This window comes from Haliaeetus leucocephalus, unplaced genomic scaffold, assembly GCF_000737465.1.
Source record: "Haliaeetus leucocephalus isolate CR32 unplaced genomic scaffold, Haliaeetus_leucocephalus-4.0 Scaffold351, whole genome shotgun sequence".
NCBI classification, from domain to species: domain Eukaryota; kingdom Metazoa; phylum Chordata; class Aves; order Accipitriformes; family Accipitridae; genus Haliaeetus; species Haliaeetus leucocephalus.
In genome coordinates this window covers 3468514-3486728 of record NW_010972787.1, presented here as the reverse complement: position 1 = coordinate 3486728, position 18215 = coordinate 3468514, and the positions used below count along the sequence as shown (strand labels likewise).

Here is an 18215-nt window from a genome sequence, read left to right as displayed (position 1 = left end):
GCTACCTGGGAAGTGCCGCAGTAACAATTACTACCGTGGGTATCTCTTTCGCTGCTACTAATTTTAGAAAGATTATTCTGTGAGCTATTAAACCAGCAGATGAAGTGACAGCAAGGTCTTGCCGCCTTCCACCCATACTACCTGTCTTTCTTTTCTGTGGCACGGCATCCAGAGATGCCTACAAGCACGGACAGGCGCCCAGTGCACAGAGATGCTCATAAACAGGCAGACCTACACCCACACGGAGCCTTGGTAAAGCTCAAGCCACCTGTTTTTTTTGGTAGCTTTTTGTTTTGTTTTCATAAAAAGTTTGAAGATCCAATGTGCACAGCCTGCCGCGAAGGCCACAGGTTATGCAGCAAGTGTGGAATAACGTACACACCAACACAGAAAGAAGGAACTGAGATAAGGAAGGGCAAGAGTAGCAGTGTGTATATCATGCGGTCACCCTGTGGGACATCTGCCTGACATTAGTAGGATCCTGTTATTGTTAATCTCACTTTTTGTATACAGTGTGGCAGAAAAGAGTTTCCATAGATATAAATAGAGGAGAGTAACTCGCAGATTTAGAAGGGAAGCGCATCCATCAGCAGCAGCCGATGAAAATAGGAACTGAGGCAGAAGCAGATAAAAAGGACAGCGAGGCTGACCCCTTTGCAGGAGTTATTTCTGGCTCATGCTGTTTTCTACCTCTGGCCCCCTTTTCTGCAAGAGGTGTTCTGATAAAGGAGGGAAGGCAGCTGCTCTGCTGGGACTCTAAGGCAAGAAACATGGGTCTCCTTCTCTCTTCTCAGAGACTCCATTTGTCAGCCATTTTGTCAGCATTGTGTCCTTTTATTCCCCTCTTTGGTTCCCATGTTCTTGGGTCCCTTGCTCACCTTGTTTGAGGTTGTTTTCAGTATTTTTTCTGCCCACATAGCATTCTCCATTTGCATTCATTGACCCAGCCACTGGGAACAAGAAGGACAAAATACAGTTGTTAATCATGATTAAAGGAATGCCCTTCCCAATAAAATCCCACTAAAATCTTGCTTAAAAACAAATACCTTTGCTGCAATGTAGGTATCACTGAGGTCAACAGGAGTTCTACCATTGTTTTCAATACAGACAGTGCTGCAATTTGTTAATCTACATCCACCTCCTTCCACCAGTTTAGTAATTTGCTCCTGGACAAAGCCTAGCAGTACAGCAGCACTGAATTGTACAGACTACTGTGTGACGTTCAGGATAGCTGAGAATCAGGTTTCTTTTACTTAAGTACCCTAAGTAGAGGGATAGATGCATAATGTGGGCTAATACTTCAAGCACTGTGTTACAATTTGTGATTGCATCATATCCATTGCATAAGTGATCTTTGAAACGTGCCTACATTTCACAGTGATTATAACAACATAAAAGCTGCATATGAGGCTATGAAGAATGTAGCGTGCCTGATCAATGAGCGAAAACGAAGACTAGAAAGCATAGACAAGATTGCACGTTGGCAAGTCTCTATCGTAGACTGGGAGGTAAGCGTCAGCCTGTCCCTTTCCTGAGCAAAGGTACTCTGTACAGTACTTCATGTCCTTTACAGGATACGTCTTTCTGCATAGTAGGTAGTTTATGGTGTCTACTATTCAGCTGGTCATTGCTCAGTTAAAAGTCCAGTTGCTTCATTGCAGTGATTCTGTTACTGATTACCTTGTTTATAAATCTGGAAGAGCAGCATGTATTAACATGGACACTTGTCTTTGAGCTGACACTGGATTGAGCTGACAGAATGGATTTTTTTGTAATGCTAGACCTATAGAATCTCCTTGGGATTTTTGGTAGTTCTGTCAGAACTTGAACCTGCTTCACTGACTTTAATGAGTTTCCTCCTGATTTATGTAGAAATAAAGTAGAGCAGAACCACATTCTGTAGGAGAGTGTCTACATTCTGTGACATTTTCAAATCTAATAATAAAAATACAAGAAATATGAATGAACTTGAGACTTGATTATAAAATGAGACTGGTTAGGCACACAGTAAGATCTTAAAATATTATTTACTTACTACATATATATATATATCTTCTTAGGGACCAGATGTGTTAGCCAGAAGCTCAGAACTGATCCACTCAGGAGAACTGACCAAAATATCAAAGCAAGGCAAAAGCCAGCAGAGGACTTTCTTCCTTTTTGACCATCAGCTTGTGTTCTGTAAGAAGGACTTACTGAGAAGGGACATCTTGTATTATAAGGATCGTATTGACATGGATGAGATGGAAATTGTGGACACTGAAGATGGCAGAGACAAAGACTTTAACATTAATGTCAAAAATGCTTTTAAGATACTAAACAGAGCCACAGAAGAGATTCATTTGTTCTGTGCAAAAAAACAGGAAGATAAAAAGAGATGGATGGAGGCATGCGAAAGTGAAAGGAGAAGAGTTCAGGAAGACAAGGAAATGGGTGAGTGGAAGGATTTCCTCTCTAAAAGGTGTTAAAAACAAAGGGGAATGTTCCTGCTTTTATGCTTCTTTATGCTTTGTGCAGATGGGCACTCTACCTTCTGGGACTGGTGTCTCTTTCTTACCCAACATGACCTTTAGCCGTGTAAGTGAAGCCTATTCAGGTGTGTTTGCCCTGTCATTGTGGACCAAAGGTCCAGGGCAGTTAGCTATGACATCCATGTCACAGCATAATGCATGTAATTCTGGTGCATTACGGAGCAGAATAAGATATGAGATATGACAAGATGCAATTCACAAAGATAATAATAATAATAATAATAATAATAATAATAATTCCATTCAAAATCCTAGCACTTTTGTATGAATCATTGGCCCAAAACATCTGTTCGTAAAGGACATTTTATTATAAAGCCAAGCAGCAATAATTGTAGATCTATACTGTCCATGTCATATAATGGCACCTCCTGTGTCCAGGAGACCTGTGCAGTTGCATGGTATCATTAGTTACAGAGCCAATAATAGCACCACTGGGCAGTTTGCAGAGAAATGAAGCCTAACCTTGCATGAGAAGGGAAAAAGGTACCAAATCGTAGCATCAGCTTTAGACCCACAGCCTGTGGAACAGTCTAAGGACAGTGTCTTCTGTGTGAATGTACATTTGGGATTGTTATTTAGATTTTTGGTTTTGCATAGTTTCATGCTTCCTTTAAGATCAGTGACAAAAGCTCCAGCAAAATTTCAATGGCAAAACATACATGAAGAAGACAGCAACACTAATAAGAAAAATAAAACTCTTTTTAATATTCCTAAAGAAGTAATGAAAATACTAGTACATCCGTGTGTGTTGACTGCATGAGAACTTTTCCTTTTTATAACACTCTTCAGGCTTAGGCTTTGGATAACAGCCAGTTAAAATTGGAAGTGCAGTGAAGTGGATGATATAACTCAGAAATTATTAAAATTTAAACAAGATGCCAAATCTCATATTCCATGTTCACGTAAAACACCTGGTCAGAAGAATAGGAAAACAGGAATAACACTTAGATTACAAATGTAAATCTTTTGATCTTAGTGCCTTTCTCGTTTGGTACTGTTGTAAATATTTAAATAAGGCCTCCTCTGTATGTACTGTAGATAGTCTGTAAGCTGAAGAAAATACTTTCAAGTTTACCAATTCATACTCATAAACCAGTTTTAACTCTTCTCCATTGCAACAAGTGATGCAATTAACCCCAATCGTCTGGAGTCTAGAGTAAACAATGAAGCAGCTACAGCTAAACTTCCCTCAAACTTTCCAAACTTTTCAAAACCAACTCTTCGCCTGTGCTGAACATCATGGTGTGACATTTATGATCCTCTTGGGCACAACACTGATGGCTTTCACAAGTTGCTCTGTGTAGAGCTTGTTCAGTCACCTTATCCTCATGGGGACGGGTGGTGGCTGCCTTTCCTAATTCACCTAAACAGGACTCTAAAATAAAGTGGATACTGCAGAAGGGTGAAGGTGATCAGAAGGTAATAAAGCAATGCAGAGGATCTGATGATGAGTGTCCAAACAATCCCTCTTACAACAAAGTTACAGAAAGCCTCCACTCCACCATACGACAAGAACAGTAGTATAGTCATATGGAAGGACAATATGGAATAAATCACAGCTCCTGCACTATTGTGAGCAGGACTGAGCAAAAGAAGATAAAATGTGAACATTTTCTATTCCCTTCCTTTCTAAGGAGCATTTTTGAGCTCTTCATATCTGTATCTACCCCTCCTCCCACAGTGGTTGCTTTATGGAGCACCGGGAGAGTACGTTGAGTGGGCTAAATGCTGTATGTCAGGATGCTTCCGAGGCTCACACTAGTGCTTGCCCCGTGCAGCAGCAGGTCTGTCTTGTGCAGGCAGTGGGGTGTTCCCATTCTTTCTAAGTGACACTGCTGCAGAAGTCCCCAAGCATGAGGAAACTGCAAAGGCATAGCAGCTACAGCCCTAAATGTCATTATTTATTCTACTGGCACCTCATGAAAATCAATGTATGATATTCAAAAGGGTAACCATTCAACAGTGGTGGCAGTGGCAGTGATAACGATGAGATTTGCTGTAATACCACTAACCCTTACTTAGCGCTGAGTCACAAATTCCTTTGGTGCTGAGCGCAAGGATTGCACGGGAGGGTCCATCACGCTTGCTGCTCTTCAGGCACTGTGCAATAACTGGTAGAAAATTCAGTATAACGGGAAACTGTGTATTTGATAATGGCACATAGGCACATGCAGTCTTTTCTGTCCATGTAACATGCAGCCTTCTGGAAACTTGCTTTTCAAATGTCGCAGCTCATTATTCTGATGTACCTGTTTTGGCACAGGTATCATGAACCACAGGAAAGATAGTTGACTTATAATAGCTAATGTCCATCTGGTCTTGTGAGTCACAGTGGCTTGGATGTTTTCTCCATTACCCAGAAGACTGCTTCTTTTCTAAAATTTCCTTTTTTTGGCATAATGGAACATTTCCTTTAGCCAAAACCAGTGGAAAGGCGCCAGTATTCTCAACCTCAGGTTTAAATTTATCTTGTTGATTTTGTAAGCTATCTTGCTGGAGTTCACACAAAGCCTCTAATCTAACCACTCAGAGAACAAATACATACTCTTCCAATTCAGAACTGCAAATGGCATTTTACTTCTATTTTCAAAGACACTTTGGTGCAAGTCACTGTCTCCCAAACCATATCTAGCTTTTCTTAGCTTTTATGAATATATGGGAAGAAAAGGCCACAGCCAGAAAATCCTTCTCCAAACCACTAATAGTAACCCTAAGAAAGTGGTCCGATCTCTGTTGATGAAATTGCTTCAATTTTTTTTAATCTGTTTCCTTGTTTCTATAAAGGAAAAAAACCCTGCAGAATAAAATAAACTTCTGCTACCGCAAAATTATGGCAAACTGCTGTTGTATTGTAAGTTAATAGGCTGATTTGTAATGACTTCTTCATAAGTTCAGGCTAAAAAAGTGAAGGGAATTTTAAAAGTATAGAGAAGTGCACAAGATGCAAAATGGAACCAAACCAGACGCTTCATTCTGACTTTGAATCGCAACTTCTGTGCTCTTTATGTGCATGTGAGTGAAATGAGTGACAGCATGTGCACCCTGTTGTCTCCTTGTGCAAATATAACATATCCATGTATCTCATCTGTCTTGCACCCAGGGAGAGGAAACTGGAGTGTCTGTACATAGGCTCCAGACGACACCAGTCACTGGTGTCACCTTTCATAGTAGATGTCTGGTATCTCTGTACTCAGCACAGGTCAGTCATACACCTGCCACATGGTAGTAAATAGCACAGGGTTGACCACATACTATAGCATCATGTCCATCATACAAGTATGCAAACAAGTACATGAGACACCGGAGTGAGAGATCCAGCCCCAGTCTGATGAAGCCACAACCACATCACAGCCTGCTTCAGTGTCTGATGGATTATGTGATACTGTCTCCTCCAAGCGGAGGGAAAGATACCCCAATTTGTACTACAGCAATACCAGTGACTTCAGTTTGTTACCCCAAGTTAGCTCAGAGTGAGAGAAAAAAGAAACAGATTCTGCATTTGTGATCTATTACTTGGTGGCTTGTAGCTTTCAGAAGTGTTAATTTACACTTTTTTTTAAGCTCTTGTTATCTGGACTTATCTATAAAAAGAACTTTTTGAGGGTTAGTTCCCCAGTGATTGCCAGTAGGAACTGGAAAGCAGTTTTTCCCAGTAATCTACAGGCAAATTAATGTTCCTATTGTTATCCCAGTGAAAAGCGGTCTTTAAATTCATATGACAAAGTAAAACATACTTCTAAAAACTTCAGGTATGTTACTATTAAGATTTACTAAAAATTGTTTAAAATATATTTGGTTTAATTTAATGTAATCAAGTATTAGATACAGTATTTTTATACCAGTGTCCTAATTTACACTTTGACATAGGAATGGAAATCTCAGAAAACCAGAAGAAACAAGCCATGCAGAATGCCCGTAAGTCAAGGCATGGAAAAATTAAAGGTGAGTGTTCAGAATTGCTTTACATTCTTACTGTGTTCCAGTGTTCTTTATGTTAGGAAATAACACAATCTGGCTATGGTTGAGTTCTTCAGTCTTTTAAAAAAACTTAATGGTTTACATGGAGTTCAAATAATTTCCATTAACCTGTATTTTAATATCAAATTCCAATGCCTTTGTAAACTGTTTACTAAATCAGCTCCCCAGTCTCCTTCAGACAGGCAAGTCAGTGTTCTCTTTATTAGAAAAGAAACTCAAGAGGTAAGGCAAATGGTTTATTTAAGGATGTAAGAAGTCCGCGCAGAGATTAAATTAGAAATGGGGGTTACTGATTCCTTCCTTTGCTTTTACTCAAACACCTTGTTCTTATTTAGCAATTCTATGCTTTGTTAAAATATCTTAAAGTACTTTTTGCAAGCCATGTGTTGCTGTATTTATCATAATACACTCAAAATGGCTTCCTTCTGTCCTAGACTAGAAGGAAGGATGGACTAGAAATGTGTTTCTCTGGAAACAGCTTTTTTATTCCTTTTCTCTCTCAGAAAATGTGTTGTGATTTTGTCCTTTTCTGTCTTAAAGCCAGATCTCTAGTGTGTTGAGAGAATAAATTGAAGTGGGACCAGATTAAGTCTGAATTTAGGAGTGAAGGAGTTGACGTTAGGTAGTCCTCTGCTCCCTGGGATTCATATTATTAAAGCATTTTCTCTTTATCAATCACTAGATACCTATAAAACCTGTCCAGATTTTCAGGGGAGTGGCTGAAAATTGTGATCAGGAGATTCTGTTCAGAATGCACAAAGGTCAAAGTCTGAGAACATCAGCCTGGAAAAATATTTTCCAAATCGAAGAAATAACATTTTTCTTGGTGGCAATATTTTACCCAGCCTTATTCTGAGTGTTGACTGAAGTACAAGTATCTACAGTGTTAAGTCATTCCTTTGAAATACCAGAATTTACTTGTGCAAACAATATAGCCAGGCTATGTGAAACTGCCGCTTATTTTTGGTAATTCTGTAATGTTATTTTTACTGTTATTATTCTCCTCTTAAGCCAAACCAATGCAGCAATTAAAAGTCTAATACCAGAAAAGGTAACCTTCAGTAGTGCTTCCATTCAAGATCATGGCAAAATTCATACTGGCTTTATGGACCATTGAATTTGTCCCATGGTCCTGTGCTTAAATTTTCTCAGAAGATTTCATGATCTGACTCATACGCTTCCTTAAACTGTTCCTTTTGCAGGTGTAAGCTATAATGGGTGTCCTGTGCCTCCTCCACACCAAAGCCTGCATCCTATTCATCAGCGCCACATCACTGTGCCTACCAGCATCCCGCAGCAGCAGGTTTTTGCCCTGGCAGAACCCAAGCGGAAGCCATCCCTCTTCTGGCATACCTTCAACAAACTCACCCCCTTTAAAAAGTGAGAGGCCAAGGACCGGGGAAGGACATCGGCATGGAGGGAGACTTACTCCAAAGAAGGACCTTGGAGACACGGCTAAGCTTATTTGAGCTCAGTGAATCTCCAGTTTTGGAGGGAAAACCTCGGGGTCCTTGAGCCAGAAATACAACCTTTGTCTAGAAGAAGAATGAAGGTCCTCAAGACTGCTCTGAAGTCAATGTTGCCAAGTGTCAGCATTGCTGATGAAGAGCAGTCTCCCTTCTGACAAAGACAACTTGCTGTTACTCTGAAGCAGCTGTATTTGATCTCTGTTTGTCTTAGTTATGTTGAAGTAGCGATGGAATCATGCAGGTCATTGTAACATTTCATTTTTCTTACCCTTATATCGATGGCCAAATTTAGGGTAGGGAGGAATTTTTCCTTAGGGGTATATCACCAAGGAATCTTAGGAGAGTTTTCTCCTTCCTTTTGGAGCACTGAGCAGAGACCACCCATTAAAATCAGGTGGAGACATCCCATGGGATTAGCCAGCTGTTGCAGAATTTGGTGGACACTAATCCTTCCTGTCTTTTTCTATTAAATTGCCAAATGGCAGGAGAACATCCCGCAAGGCCTTACCATATTCCAGATTGGAACAGGGAAATTTTATTCTGTCATATAGAAACATGAACAGAGTGTGAAATGGACTATAAAGATATGTGCATTTATTGCACACAAGTGGAAACGAGGAGCCCAGGGCATCTCAGATTGATTACTTTCAGTCACAGCAATATACTGCATGCATGTATGCTCTTCAGTATAGAGCTTTTATATCACTTTCTGTGCACTTCTTCACCTAGGAGATGCTTCTTTATATTTCCAATATGCTTATTTCTCTGTGTAAAATGTATTTTTTAATTTTCTAACTGAGATAATGTGAATGTACAAAGGCAGAGTTGAGACAGTACGTGCTGACTGCTGACTGCTGGCTATGTTACATAGTTCTCACACTTTGTATTCATATAGCTTGACTTAGAAGATGGATGAATGGTAATGTAAATATATTGAGGCGGTCTGGATCCATGCTTCTTATACACAGTCAATTGGCAATGGGTTTTGACCAATTATTTCTTCACAAAGAAAAAGAAATCCTCACTGGAAGGGATAGAGGAATTGAGTGGACCGGAGATGGATTTTTGTCTCAGAGTCGTCAGTCGGTATGGGAAGGAGAAGAACTTGACTCGATTAAGGTCAGCTCTGGCCAGCATATGCAATACGTGATTTGCGCTGGTACGATTTGCCTATGACATTAAGTTGATTTGGGAGAATAACTTTTAAAAAGCCACCAGGAAGAAACAGGATCTTGATATTTGCAGCACTGATCATTTCTGCTTGATAGCTCTCATTAAGGTTGACAAAAGACTGCTGGTAATATGAAAGGAAAGAAAGACTCCATATGTTTCAGAACTGATTTGCTATGAATGTCTTTACAATACTTTATCCTATGCTGCTGATTAGGGGCATTATCTGATGATAAGGATAGATCCAAGGATATTCTTTGACAATGGACACAATCAGCTTTGTCATGAATATGTAATATATGAAGAACAAACAAGGGGCTAGAGGCCAGGAATCTCAACAACAATGTAAAAAAGCCTTATTTTAAACATGTATTTGTTCCTACTACTGTTACCTCTATATTTTTGTTTATCGTCAGTGTTGTGATGCCCACTAGTCGCTAGATTTTGTGACTTGATAATTTTGTGGCAACTTCTGCAAAGCCCAGGTTTGTGGTTTTGATTTTAAATGACATCTTTTGACAACTGTACATTTCAAATGCCTTGTGTATATAGTTCAGCAATAATGCAAAGTCTGGTGATGCTCAGCTGAATTGTTCAGTGCAGTGAACTTCATTGCTTGTGCTTTCCCATAGCAATGAAAGATGACCTGAAACAGTTAAGAACTGGAAATATGCACTGACATTTTCAATGATCCAGCTTAAAGAAAATGCACAGAAAAGTTAGTGAAAAAAGCTGGCTGGGTTATATTTTTCTTTTGATGTTTAAAACAAGCCATTTCTATTCAGATTTTTAAAAAGATAATTCTAAATGCTCTATTTAAACACAAGGAGCAGACTTCCAAATGCAGGCATGGATGCATGCCCTTCCCCTTAAATGAGTAATGCTTTTGTGTTTATTACATACCCATTTTTGTGGGTACTTGCCATGTTCAGGCCTGCAAACCAAAGTAATGCACATACTGTGGAAGTGGAGACAATGTTTTTTCATAATCACATTTTGAAAGACTTGTTCTAGATGCAAAAAAAATGTCTGAAGTTGGATTGCAGTGCTCACCCGGAAACTTTCCCAGCTGGACCTGAAGACATTATGAGATCCACACTTAATTGCATATGTGTCTTTGCTAAAACCTACTTCCTTCCAGGGCTCAGTTCTGTAGAGTGCTGGAAAAAAAAGGAGGTTTTGGGATGTATCTTCCTGACATGTCAGTACGCGTGAAGGCTTTTCCCACATAGTAGTGCTGGTGCCTTAGCCCTAAAAATGGACAGAAATGTTTGCATATGGTTTTGAATGCAGCAGTTTTTTTCTCAAGAAGTGAATTTCAGAGAGATAAAAAGCAAATGTTTCATGGTGCAGATTACTCAGGACAGTTTTACGTATAGTACCCTACATATAGACATGGTTGTTTTATAATATTCTCTGTGTCTTTCTTTGCAATCTGACCTTGCAACAGATTAAGATAAAATATAACAAGACAGGCCAAATTTGGACTACACCATAATCTTTTAAACAAATTATAGTTAAATGGAAACAAACAATTACATTATCCAACAATTAAGACAAATACTTACTTGGGGTTCAGCCTGATTTAGAGTCTGTGGGAAAAAGAGTTGCAACTAAAGTGTGAAAGTTTGCACTCTAGCAACTCTTGCCCTGATCCTCCTTCTGGTAACAAAACTTATATATGATCAGAAAGGTGTGACGGCAACATCTGTTCTTTTCCTCTCACTTTTGCATGTCTCTAGGGCATGCAAGTTCTAGGGCAACTACTAAGCACATTTGTGCCTCGTTTAGATAAAGCACAGCCAGAGCCTTCCTGATGGCCTGCTGAGCAGATAACCTCAGACTTTATGCATGAGATGCAGTAAAATATAGTTGTCCTCAAATGTGTTCCCACTGAGTTAGGAAAATGCCAAACCATAATTGCATCTAACTCAGAGCATTTGATGTATAAAATAATAAGATTGTTTTACAAGTGGCTCTTGCCATGCTAAATTTCACATTGAGTTTTAGTGGTCAGTGTAATAACGGAGTTCAAAGACAGACTACTCAAATGTTCCACTTTTTAGTTGTCTTTTGAAAATAATTATAACAGAGTTTTGGAGCCAAAGGTCTTTAGCCATAACTAACACAGTACCTTTCTTTGACTGCCTTTCTGCTTTTTTTCTCTATGTGTGGCATTTGTATGTAGGAGATGCCTTCTGACTGCGCTCTAATTTAAAACTATTTGTTGTAAATACTAGGGATGACTTGCATATATATTTTATTTTGACAAGTGTTTTGTAACATTTTATCTTACGTACATTGCTTTGTGCATCTTACCATCTGTGTGCTGTTACACATGTTGTAAATGAAGTGTCCTGGCTACAGAGCAGATGAATTGGCTGTTGACGGCTAAAGTACAATTTAGAGGACTGCAGTAGCTTGATGTGCATGTGTTCTGAAGTAATTGCATTACAAGGTTTATTTACTCTTGGAACATTGTTTGTCAAATGAATCTATTTTCTGGAAATAAGTACAAACTTACATTCCCATTATTTTTCTCTTATTGTACGTTTGAATTAAATAATGTACAAAGCTGAAGTTCCTCAGCTGTGTCTTATAAAACTTTATTGTGCAGTTTTAAAATTGTTGTGGATTTTTTAAATTGCCTACAAAATATCCTCTGTGATGCAAAAATGTACCAACTGTCATATTTATTATTTTAAAGCAAAAAATGTCACACCCTCCTCTCTTGGTTTTCCAGTAACAGCTACAGTACTTCTCAGCACAAGTTTGTTTTAACAACTACTAAACCTGATTCTGGGCTTGAAGTCTTCATCGTTCAGGCAAAACCCATCCTTGTTACTGTCCCAGCCATATGCATCTGCGATCACTGTGCTTTAACTTGTCCTGACAGACAGCTCCCACAGTACCCCTTGGAAGTAAATGCAAATGCAGCTTCTGTATTAATAAAGCTCTGGCTGACAGAGGATGGTGACTTAAGTACTGTAGTTTAGATAAGGATTAAATTTTATTTTTTTTGGAACAAAAGCAAAACCTTTTGAAAGGGTTCACCCAAAAGGCGTGTTCTGTAAATGTCTGTGAACAGGCTTACCTGCCTGCTTGTTAGAGCAATGGGCAATGCTGCTGGAGATTCAGCTTACTGCTCTGATTCAGGGAAGTTTTTCGTTTCTTGTTATTCTGACCGAGCAAGGGACCACATCTGAAAGGCATGCGTGTGTCCTTCCTGCTCAAGGCTGTGTCAAAAATTATGTTTCGCTGAGACACATTATCTTTAACAAAATAACATACTTTGCTGAAATCTTTTCATCAAAAATGCTTCGGCAAGTTCAAATGCTGGCAGAATAGCTGGGTTTGCCAGTTCTTTCCCCCTCCTTCCAATGTGCAAGCTCTTATCTCTATTTCTTCGTTCACCTCAAAGCTGAGCGTTTCCCAGGCCTCCCAAGTGCTGCTGCTGCAGCAGGATGTGTGTGGAGTGCTCCAATATCAAAGTGAAAGGCAGAGTCTGAGCACTTAGTGCGGTAGATCAGATGACCAAAAAACATACCTTGAGCAAACACTGGAGTAGGACGTTGTGATAAATAGGTTTTCTAAGAAGCCTGCAATTCATCTGGCCACAGTGAGCTCATTTGTGCATTTTATTTCATGCTTTGGCAGTCAGGTGAAATCCTGTAGATCATTCTATATTGTCAGCTTGTAAGTTCTTTGAGAGATGATCTATCAGGTAGAGCTTTTAGGTTGTGCAGAAATGACACTGCTTCTCTTGTTTTTTTTTTTTTTGTTTTGGGTTTTTTTTTTCCAGGCTACATGATCTGTGCTTGGTAACGGAGACAAGGATTCAGGCCTTTTTATGTTAACAGTACCAAAGGAGAAATGAAAAAGTCAGCAATGGAAAACCGCACATCATGTAGCCTGTAAGGAAAGCACACAATTATTTAGTGTGTTTCTGTATATTTTTCAAAATTCAGTTATTCCAACTAGCTAGAGAACATGTAATTGTGAGAATATGTCAAAACTGTATAAACTGTCAGCACAACATGTTTTTTTTTATCTTAGTTCTGTGTTAGGTTTAGTTCACTGCAGTCAGAACCGACTTCTGGTGGTCCAGGTGAGTACCTAGGGCTGAGAACTCACATACTGCCACCATTAGGTATTTAGGCTCTGGTTTCAAAAAACAGATGTGTGTGTTTATACACACATATACACACCCACACTCGCACCTCCTTCATAGACTCCATATGGCATCTCCAGATAATGTCTCTGCTGGCACCTACAGCAGGTTGCACCAGACAAGTGATCCACACCCATCACACCCTCCCTCTGTTTGTGTTACACCTTACATTTCTGTTGTGCATCTTGGTGGGGGGTGACACCTGGGCAAGGTTGTACCCAAGTCATTTTAATGTTTTGAGCATGCAGAATGGGCCACCAGCAATGATGGACAAACCACACCACAGACAAGGGAAGGTTGGAAGGTGTCTGCGTCCCTGGAGTCTGGTGTCAGCAAAGTTCAGAAGGGTAAATCTGAGAGGGCAGAGGTTAGCAGAGCAATGAGTACCACTGTCCTTCAAGGGCTGAGTTCCACTCAGAAGAGAAATACAAGATGATGTGGGATTTATCCATTGTTTCCCCTAGTGATTTTTGGAAAGCTGAAACTGCTTCGGGGGAAGGGGAAGCTCCAGGTGCTCCTGAGGGACTTTGCTGGCAGAAGCAGACACATGCCAAATTCCTTTGTTTCTGGCACATAGGAAATAAGAAGGCAGAATATATATACACCGAAGTGAGCTGTCAGTAGGCAGATTCCCTAGGTGCAGTTAACCTTGCCCCCCCCCATGAGCATACCCCAGACTTTGGAGATAGCGACTCATGAAGGACTGAAAAAGCGTCTAGAAGGTCCTCTGCTATTACGGTTGGGTATATCTTCTTTTATTAACCATCCATCTCATGGTCATTACCACCATATTCGGCTCCTAACAAAGGCAATTGGCACAGCAATCAATCTAAACCCCCCTGCATCTCCTGCCCTTCAGATGCAACGTTTTTTAAGAACGAACTTTTGCTACTGTGTAATTATTTGCAAGGCATTATTCTGTGATGAGACGAGGCACGTGTGAAAGCAGCTGACGGTCATGTTTGTCTTTAAGGCCATTCCTACAGCAGTTCTCTTGGTTCTTTGCTAAAAAAGCATCAAACCGGATTAACTGCAGAGTCCATCAAGGCAGATGTAACTAATGAATTATGTCATTCTCACCTGAGGATTGGGATAGACAGACTGTGAGTGTTGTAAAATTCACGTGCTGCCCCTAGTGCTGTCCCCCCCCAGAGCCACCAGCTCTCCCAGCACCCTACAGCCAGGAAAGTTCGTCAATAAATCCAGGTTTTCTGCATGGCAGGACAGATCACTGAGGGCACGGCACTAAGCTGGCAGGGTGGGCTACTTTTTAATAACTCAAACTTTGGAAGCGTGAGATGAGGCTGAGGCTATAAGCAACCTTGGAAAACTTCAGATGGTGCCTAACAGGTACAGAGAAAAGGATTGTTTGTCATGGCTCAAATTTCTTCTTAATTAGCACAGCAGCGAAGCTAATTTGGCTACAGAAGTTCATTCAAGTAGAGCAGCTAATTGGTGCACATTGTCCTTCCTATTCCTCAGAGCACGGCAGATACAATGTCCCAGATACAAACCGAGGCATCTAAGGCTTGCAATATTTTCCTAATACCACAGGGGGGTGGTGAAGACCTTAGTGAAAACTATGCATTGCTCATCTGTGCTGAGGATGCATTATTTGACACGCAGGCCACACATGTCATATCTTTGCAGGAGGGGAACCCCCTCAGACACAGTGTTTTCAGTCACTTGCACCAAGAGGGGTGAATTAAGGCCAGTTCCTATAACACATTAACTCCTGTTACTATTGGTTTTATCCTTCACTGTTCACGATCAGCATTTAAGGAGTTGACGATACGCTCAGTTGCTTTATTTCCACTAGTCCTTAGATAGCAGCAGTTTCAGTAGTTTCAAGAAGACACATTTAAGTATCGTTATGGTTTCTTCAAATTTAGTTGCCAATAATATGCACGATAGCTTTGATCGATGCTTGAATGGCTACATGGGGAGCCTGCTAATTACACATGAAAAGCTCTCTTTGGCATTCAATTTATTTACTTTAATTGCACCTTCTTACTTCTTTTCCATAATATTTGTAATGCCACTTTCACAACATTGTTATTTTTAATTTCTATAGCCTTTTGTCCCTAATTGCATTGTAAATTGCTTGATACAGAAACTAACTTTATTACATGTTTTTGCAGCACAATAATGGTATCCGACATGCCTTCCATCCTACAAACCAACCAAGCTGTCAAAGGCTAACATTTGTGTAATGTATTTGTATAATGCAAATCAAAGCCTTATTAATCCATTTTAACAATTTTATTTCACGTAACAGTGGTAAAAGCCAAAGTACAAAGTGCTTCAGCTTAATATTGGAATAAATAGGAAGATTCCAGTTTAAACCTCTGTTTTAATTATTGAACAGCTCTCAAAATTAAATCACTGACCTTTGAGAATTTAGTGACCAAACAAGTGTTTGTCCTCAAGGCACATATTTGAAGTGTGCATTCCTGTGTACAGGAAGCTTTTATACTCTGGTTAAGGATGCCCAAGAACACCGCAAGTACACAGTGAATGAGGTAAGACCAAAGATCCTATATATGTGATGGTGGTAATGATGATGATGACGATATTGATGTTGTCAGCTTGTGGAGAGGAGTGCATGTATGGGGACGAAACTCTCTCTTCCTTAGGCAAGAAATACTCCCTTAGACAACTGGGAATGGGGTTTTCTGTCAGTGGACAAGGACTGTCAGACTTCTCCGTGGGGTGCATCATATCCTAACAGCATCATACAGAGCACTTCTTCCTTCTGCACTCCTCTGGAGTCCTTTGACTAAGGCAGCAAATGTTTATATAGCTCAGAAGTAGCAAATGTTTAATTTATTTTCAACTTTCTTTAGTGCCTATCAGAAGCAGCAGACAAAGTAGGATTTTGCTGGTGCATGTTGAAACATCTCTCTGGAGACTATTGGCAAAGGCATCCTAAATCACATTCCCAATAACTGTTGCAAAATGGGGAACTTTCCTGAAGACAGAACAAAAACATTAAGGAACGTGTCCCAAAATTAAGGTCTTCCTCTACAAATTAAGTTAAAAGAATATTCAGATCGAATACTGCTAACAGGGTGTAATTATTCTTATTGAGAACATACTAGTCTCTCTCTGCATGGTATTTGTGTGCATTGTTTCATAAGACTGAGAAATGGTGGTGAAGATATTAAACAGAAGACATCATTTTTTTAGTCAATGCGAATTAATATTTCAAAAGGAATACTGATCTTAGTATTAAGTTCTCATTAATAAAATGACCAATTCAAAAGCCAATTATGTAAAGTTTACTTATTCTATTGCTTTTACCTGTGTAAGTACTTAACCTATATAGCCCAAGCTTCTGTGCATTAATTTATGAATATTAATTTCAAATAAAATGGGCACTAATTTTGTTGCTATTTGATTTTTGTTCCTCAGTCTAATCTCTTCCCACTAATTGTTCTTACACTCACTTAAAACACGTAGTGCCCAGAATTAAGTATTAATGTATTTTGGTGGGCCTATATTAAAAGACATTATATAGGAAGGACACTCTAATGAAAGGATAAATATAAGCTGGACTTTAAGTAGCATCGTTACATGAAGGGGGAGAACCAGACTAAAGACTTGTTTTTGCCAAAAAACTCTCTTACTTGATCCCTCATATCTTTGTCCTCATCTCACTCTGCTCCAGCTTTGACCCCCTCTGAGGTCATTCAACTTATTAACTCAGTAGATGACTAACTCCAATGGAAAACAAAAAAGAGTAAAAGATGATTGCTTTGTGCTGAATTAGGGGGTTGAATTACCATAACTCACCTCCTGTGGCATCAGAGCCAGCTCCTGGGAGATGAGAGGCACAACTGTGCAGTCATGAGTAGGTGCAAGGAGAAATGTGGGTGGAGAAGTGGGCATTAAGACCCCTGCTGCTTCTCGGTTATGAGCTGTTTGACTAGCTCAATTATATTATTTTTCCCTTAAGAAGCTGTTAGATAGATACTGGGTTATTAATGACCAACACTCATAAAACTTTGGAGAAACAGGACATTGTATGAATCCTTGTGTATGAATGCAGGATCACTGGTCCTACCTGAATCATCCCCAAGACCTTAAATTTTAACTGTCGATTTGGGCTTAGGACAGCAACAACATTTTTATTAGCACACTTCCTTGTAGACTTGCCAGACATTGGGGTTTCAGAGTTTTGGTTGGAATAAGACAAGTCACTAGAATTTCTTCAGCATATAGCTGCTGCAACTCTATGTTCCTTGCTGTAATTGCTGGGGGGGGGATTATCACTTTTGCCCAAGTTGCCTTTTTATTACAATCTTGAAATTTGGGTTAAGTTCAGCCAAATCCATGAAATCTGGGCTTTGTCAATGCACTCATGGTTTAAACTGAACAGTGTGAAACTCTATGAGATGCACTGAGTTGTTGTTTTCTTGTTTGCTGGCTAGATCCTGAGGACATCAAAGGTAGCTCTAAACCTCCCCAGAGCTTTTGTGACTTTCAGCTGCTCACCATCTACTTGCATCAAAATTTCCCTTTGCAAAGTCATTTATTTCCACAAGTCATGTTGCATAAGAAAATACGAAACAGAACCTGATGCTCCAAATCATAGGGAATTAAGGAATATTTTAAATTGTGTAAAGCTGAGTCAATGTTTCAAATGTTAATGACACTATGGCTGATATTCCCATTAAATTATTATTTGAAATGGCACTCAGTAGTCTCCAGGACTGTGCTTAATGCTATATAGAGACCTATAAATAAAACAAAACAAAACAATAGATGTGGTGAAAACCCATTTCCTTTTTTTCCTCCCTCTCCCACCCTGCATCCCCTTCTAAGGTAGACTTAGGCAGATGTACTTTTGCTTTCTTAAATCTTTCAGCCAAAATCATATAACCTATCTAAAGA

At 39.6% G+C, this 18215-nt stretch overlaps 1 protein-coding gene across 5 annotated transcripts in view; it reads left to right on the top strand.

The window, feature by feature from the left end:
- Positions 1 to 8207, top strand: part of SPATA13 (spermatogenesis associated 13) — a 44205-nt gene extending 35998 nt beyond the window's left edge. For 4 of the 5 annotated variants that reach the window (XM_010572656.1, XM_010572653.1, XM_010572655.1 and 1 more), the window contains 4 exons: positions 1379 to 1508; positions 2061 to 2433; positions 6399 to 6477; positions 7719 to 7893. In XM_010572656.1, the coding sequence (XP_010570958.1) occupies positions 1379 to 1508; positions 2061 to 2433; positions 6399 to 6477; positions 7719 to 7893 (757 nt within the window). Of the gene's footprint in view, positions 1 to 1378; positions 1509 to 2060; positions 2434 to 6398; positions 6478 to 7711 lie in introns of all 5 variants that reach the window. The other variant, XM_010572652.1, reaches the window with a different exon arrangement.
- Positions 8208 to 18215: the final 10008 nt, after the last annotated feature.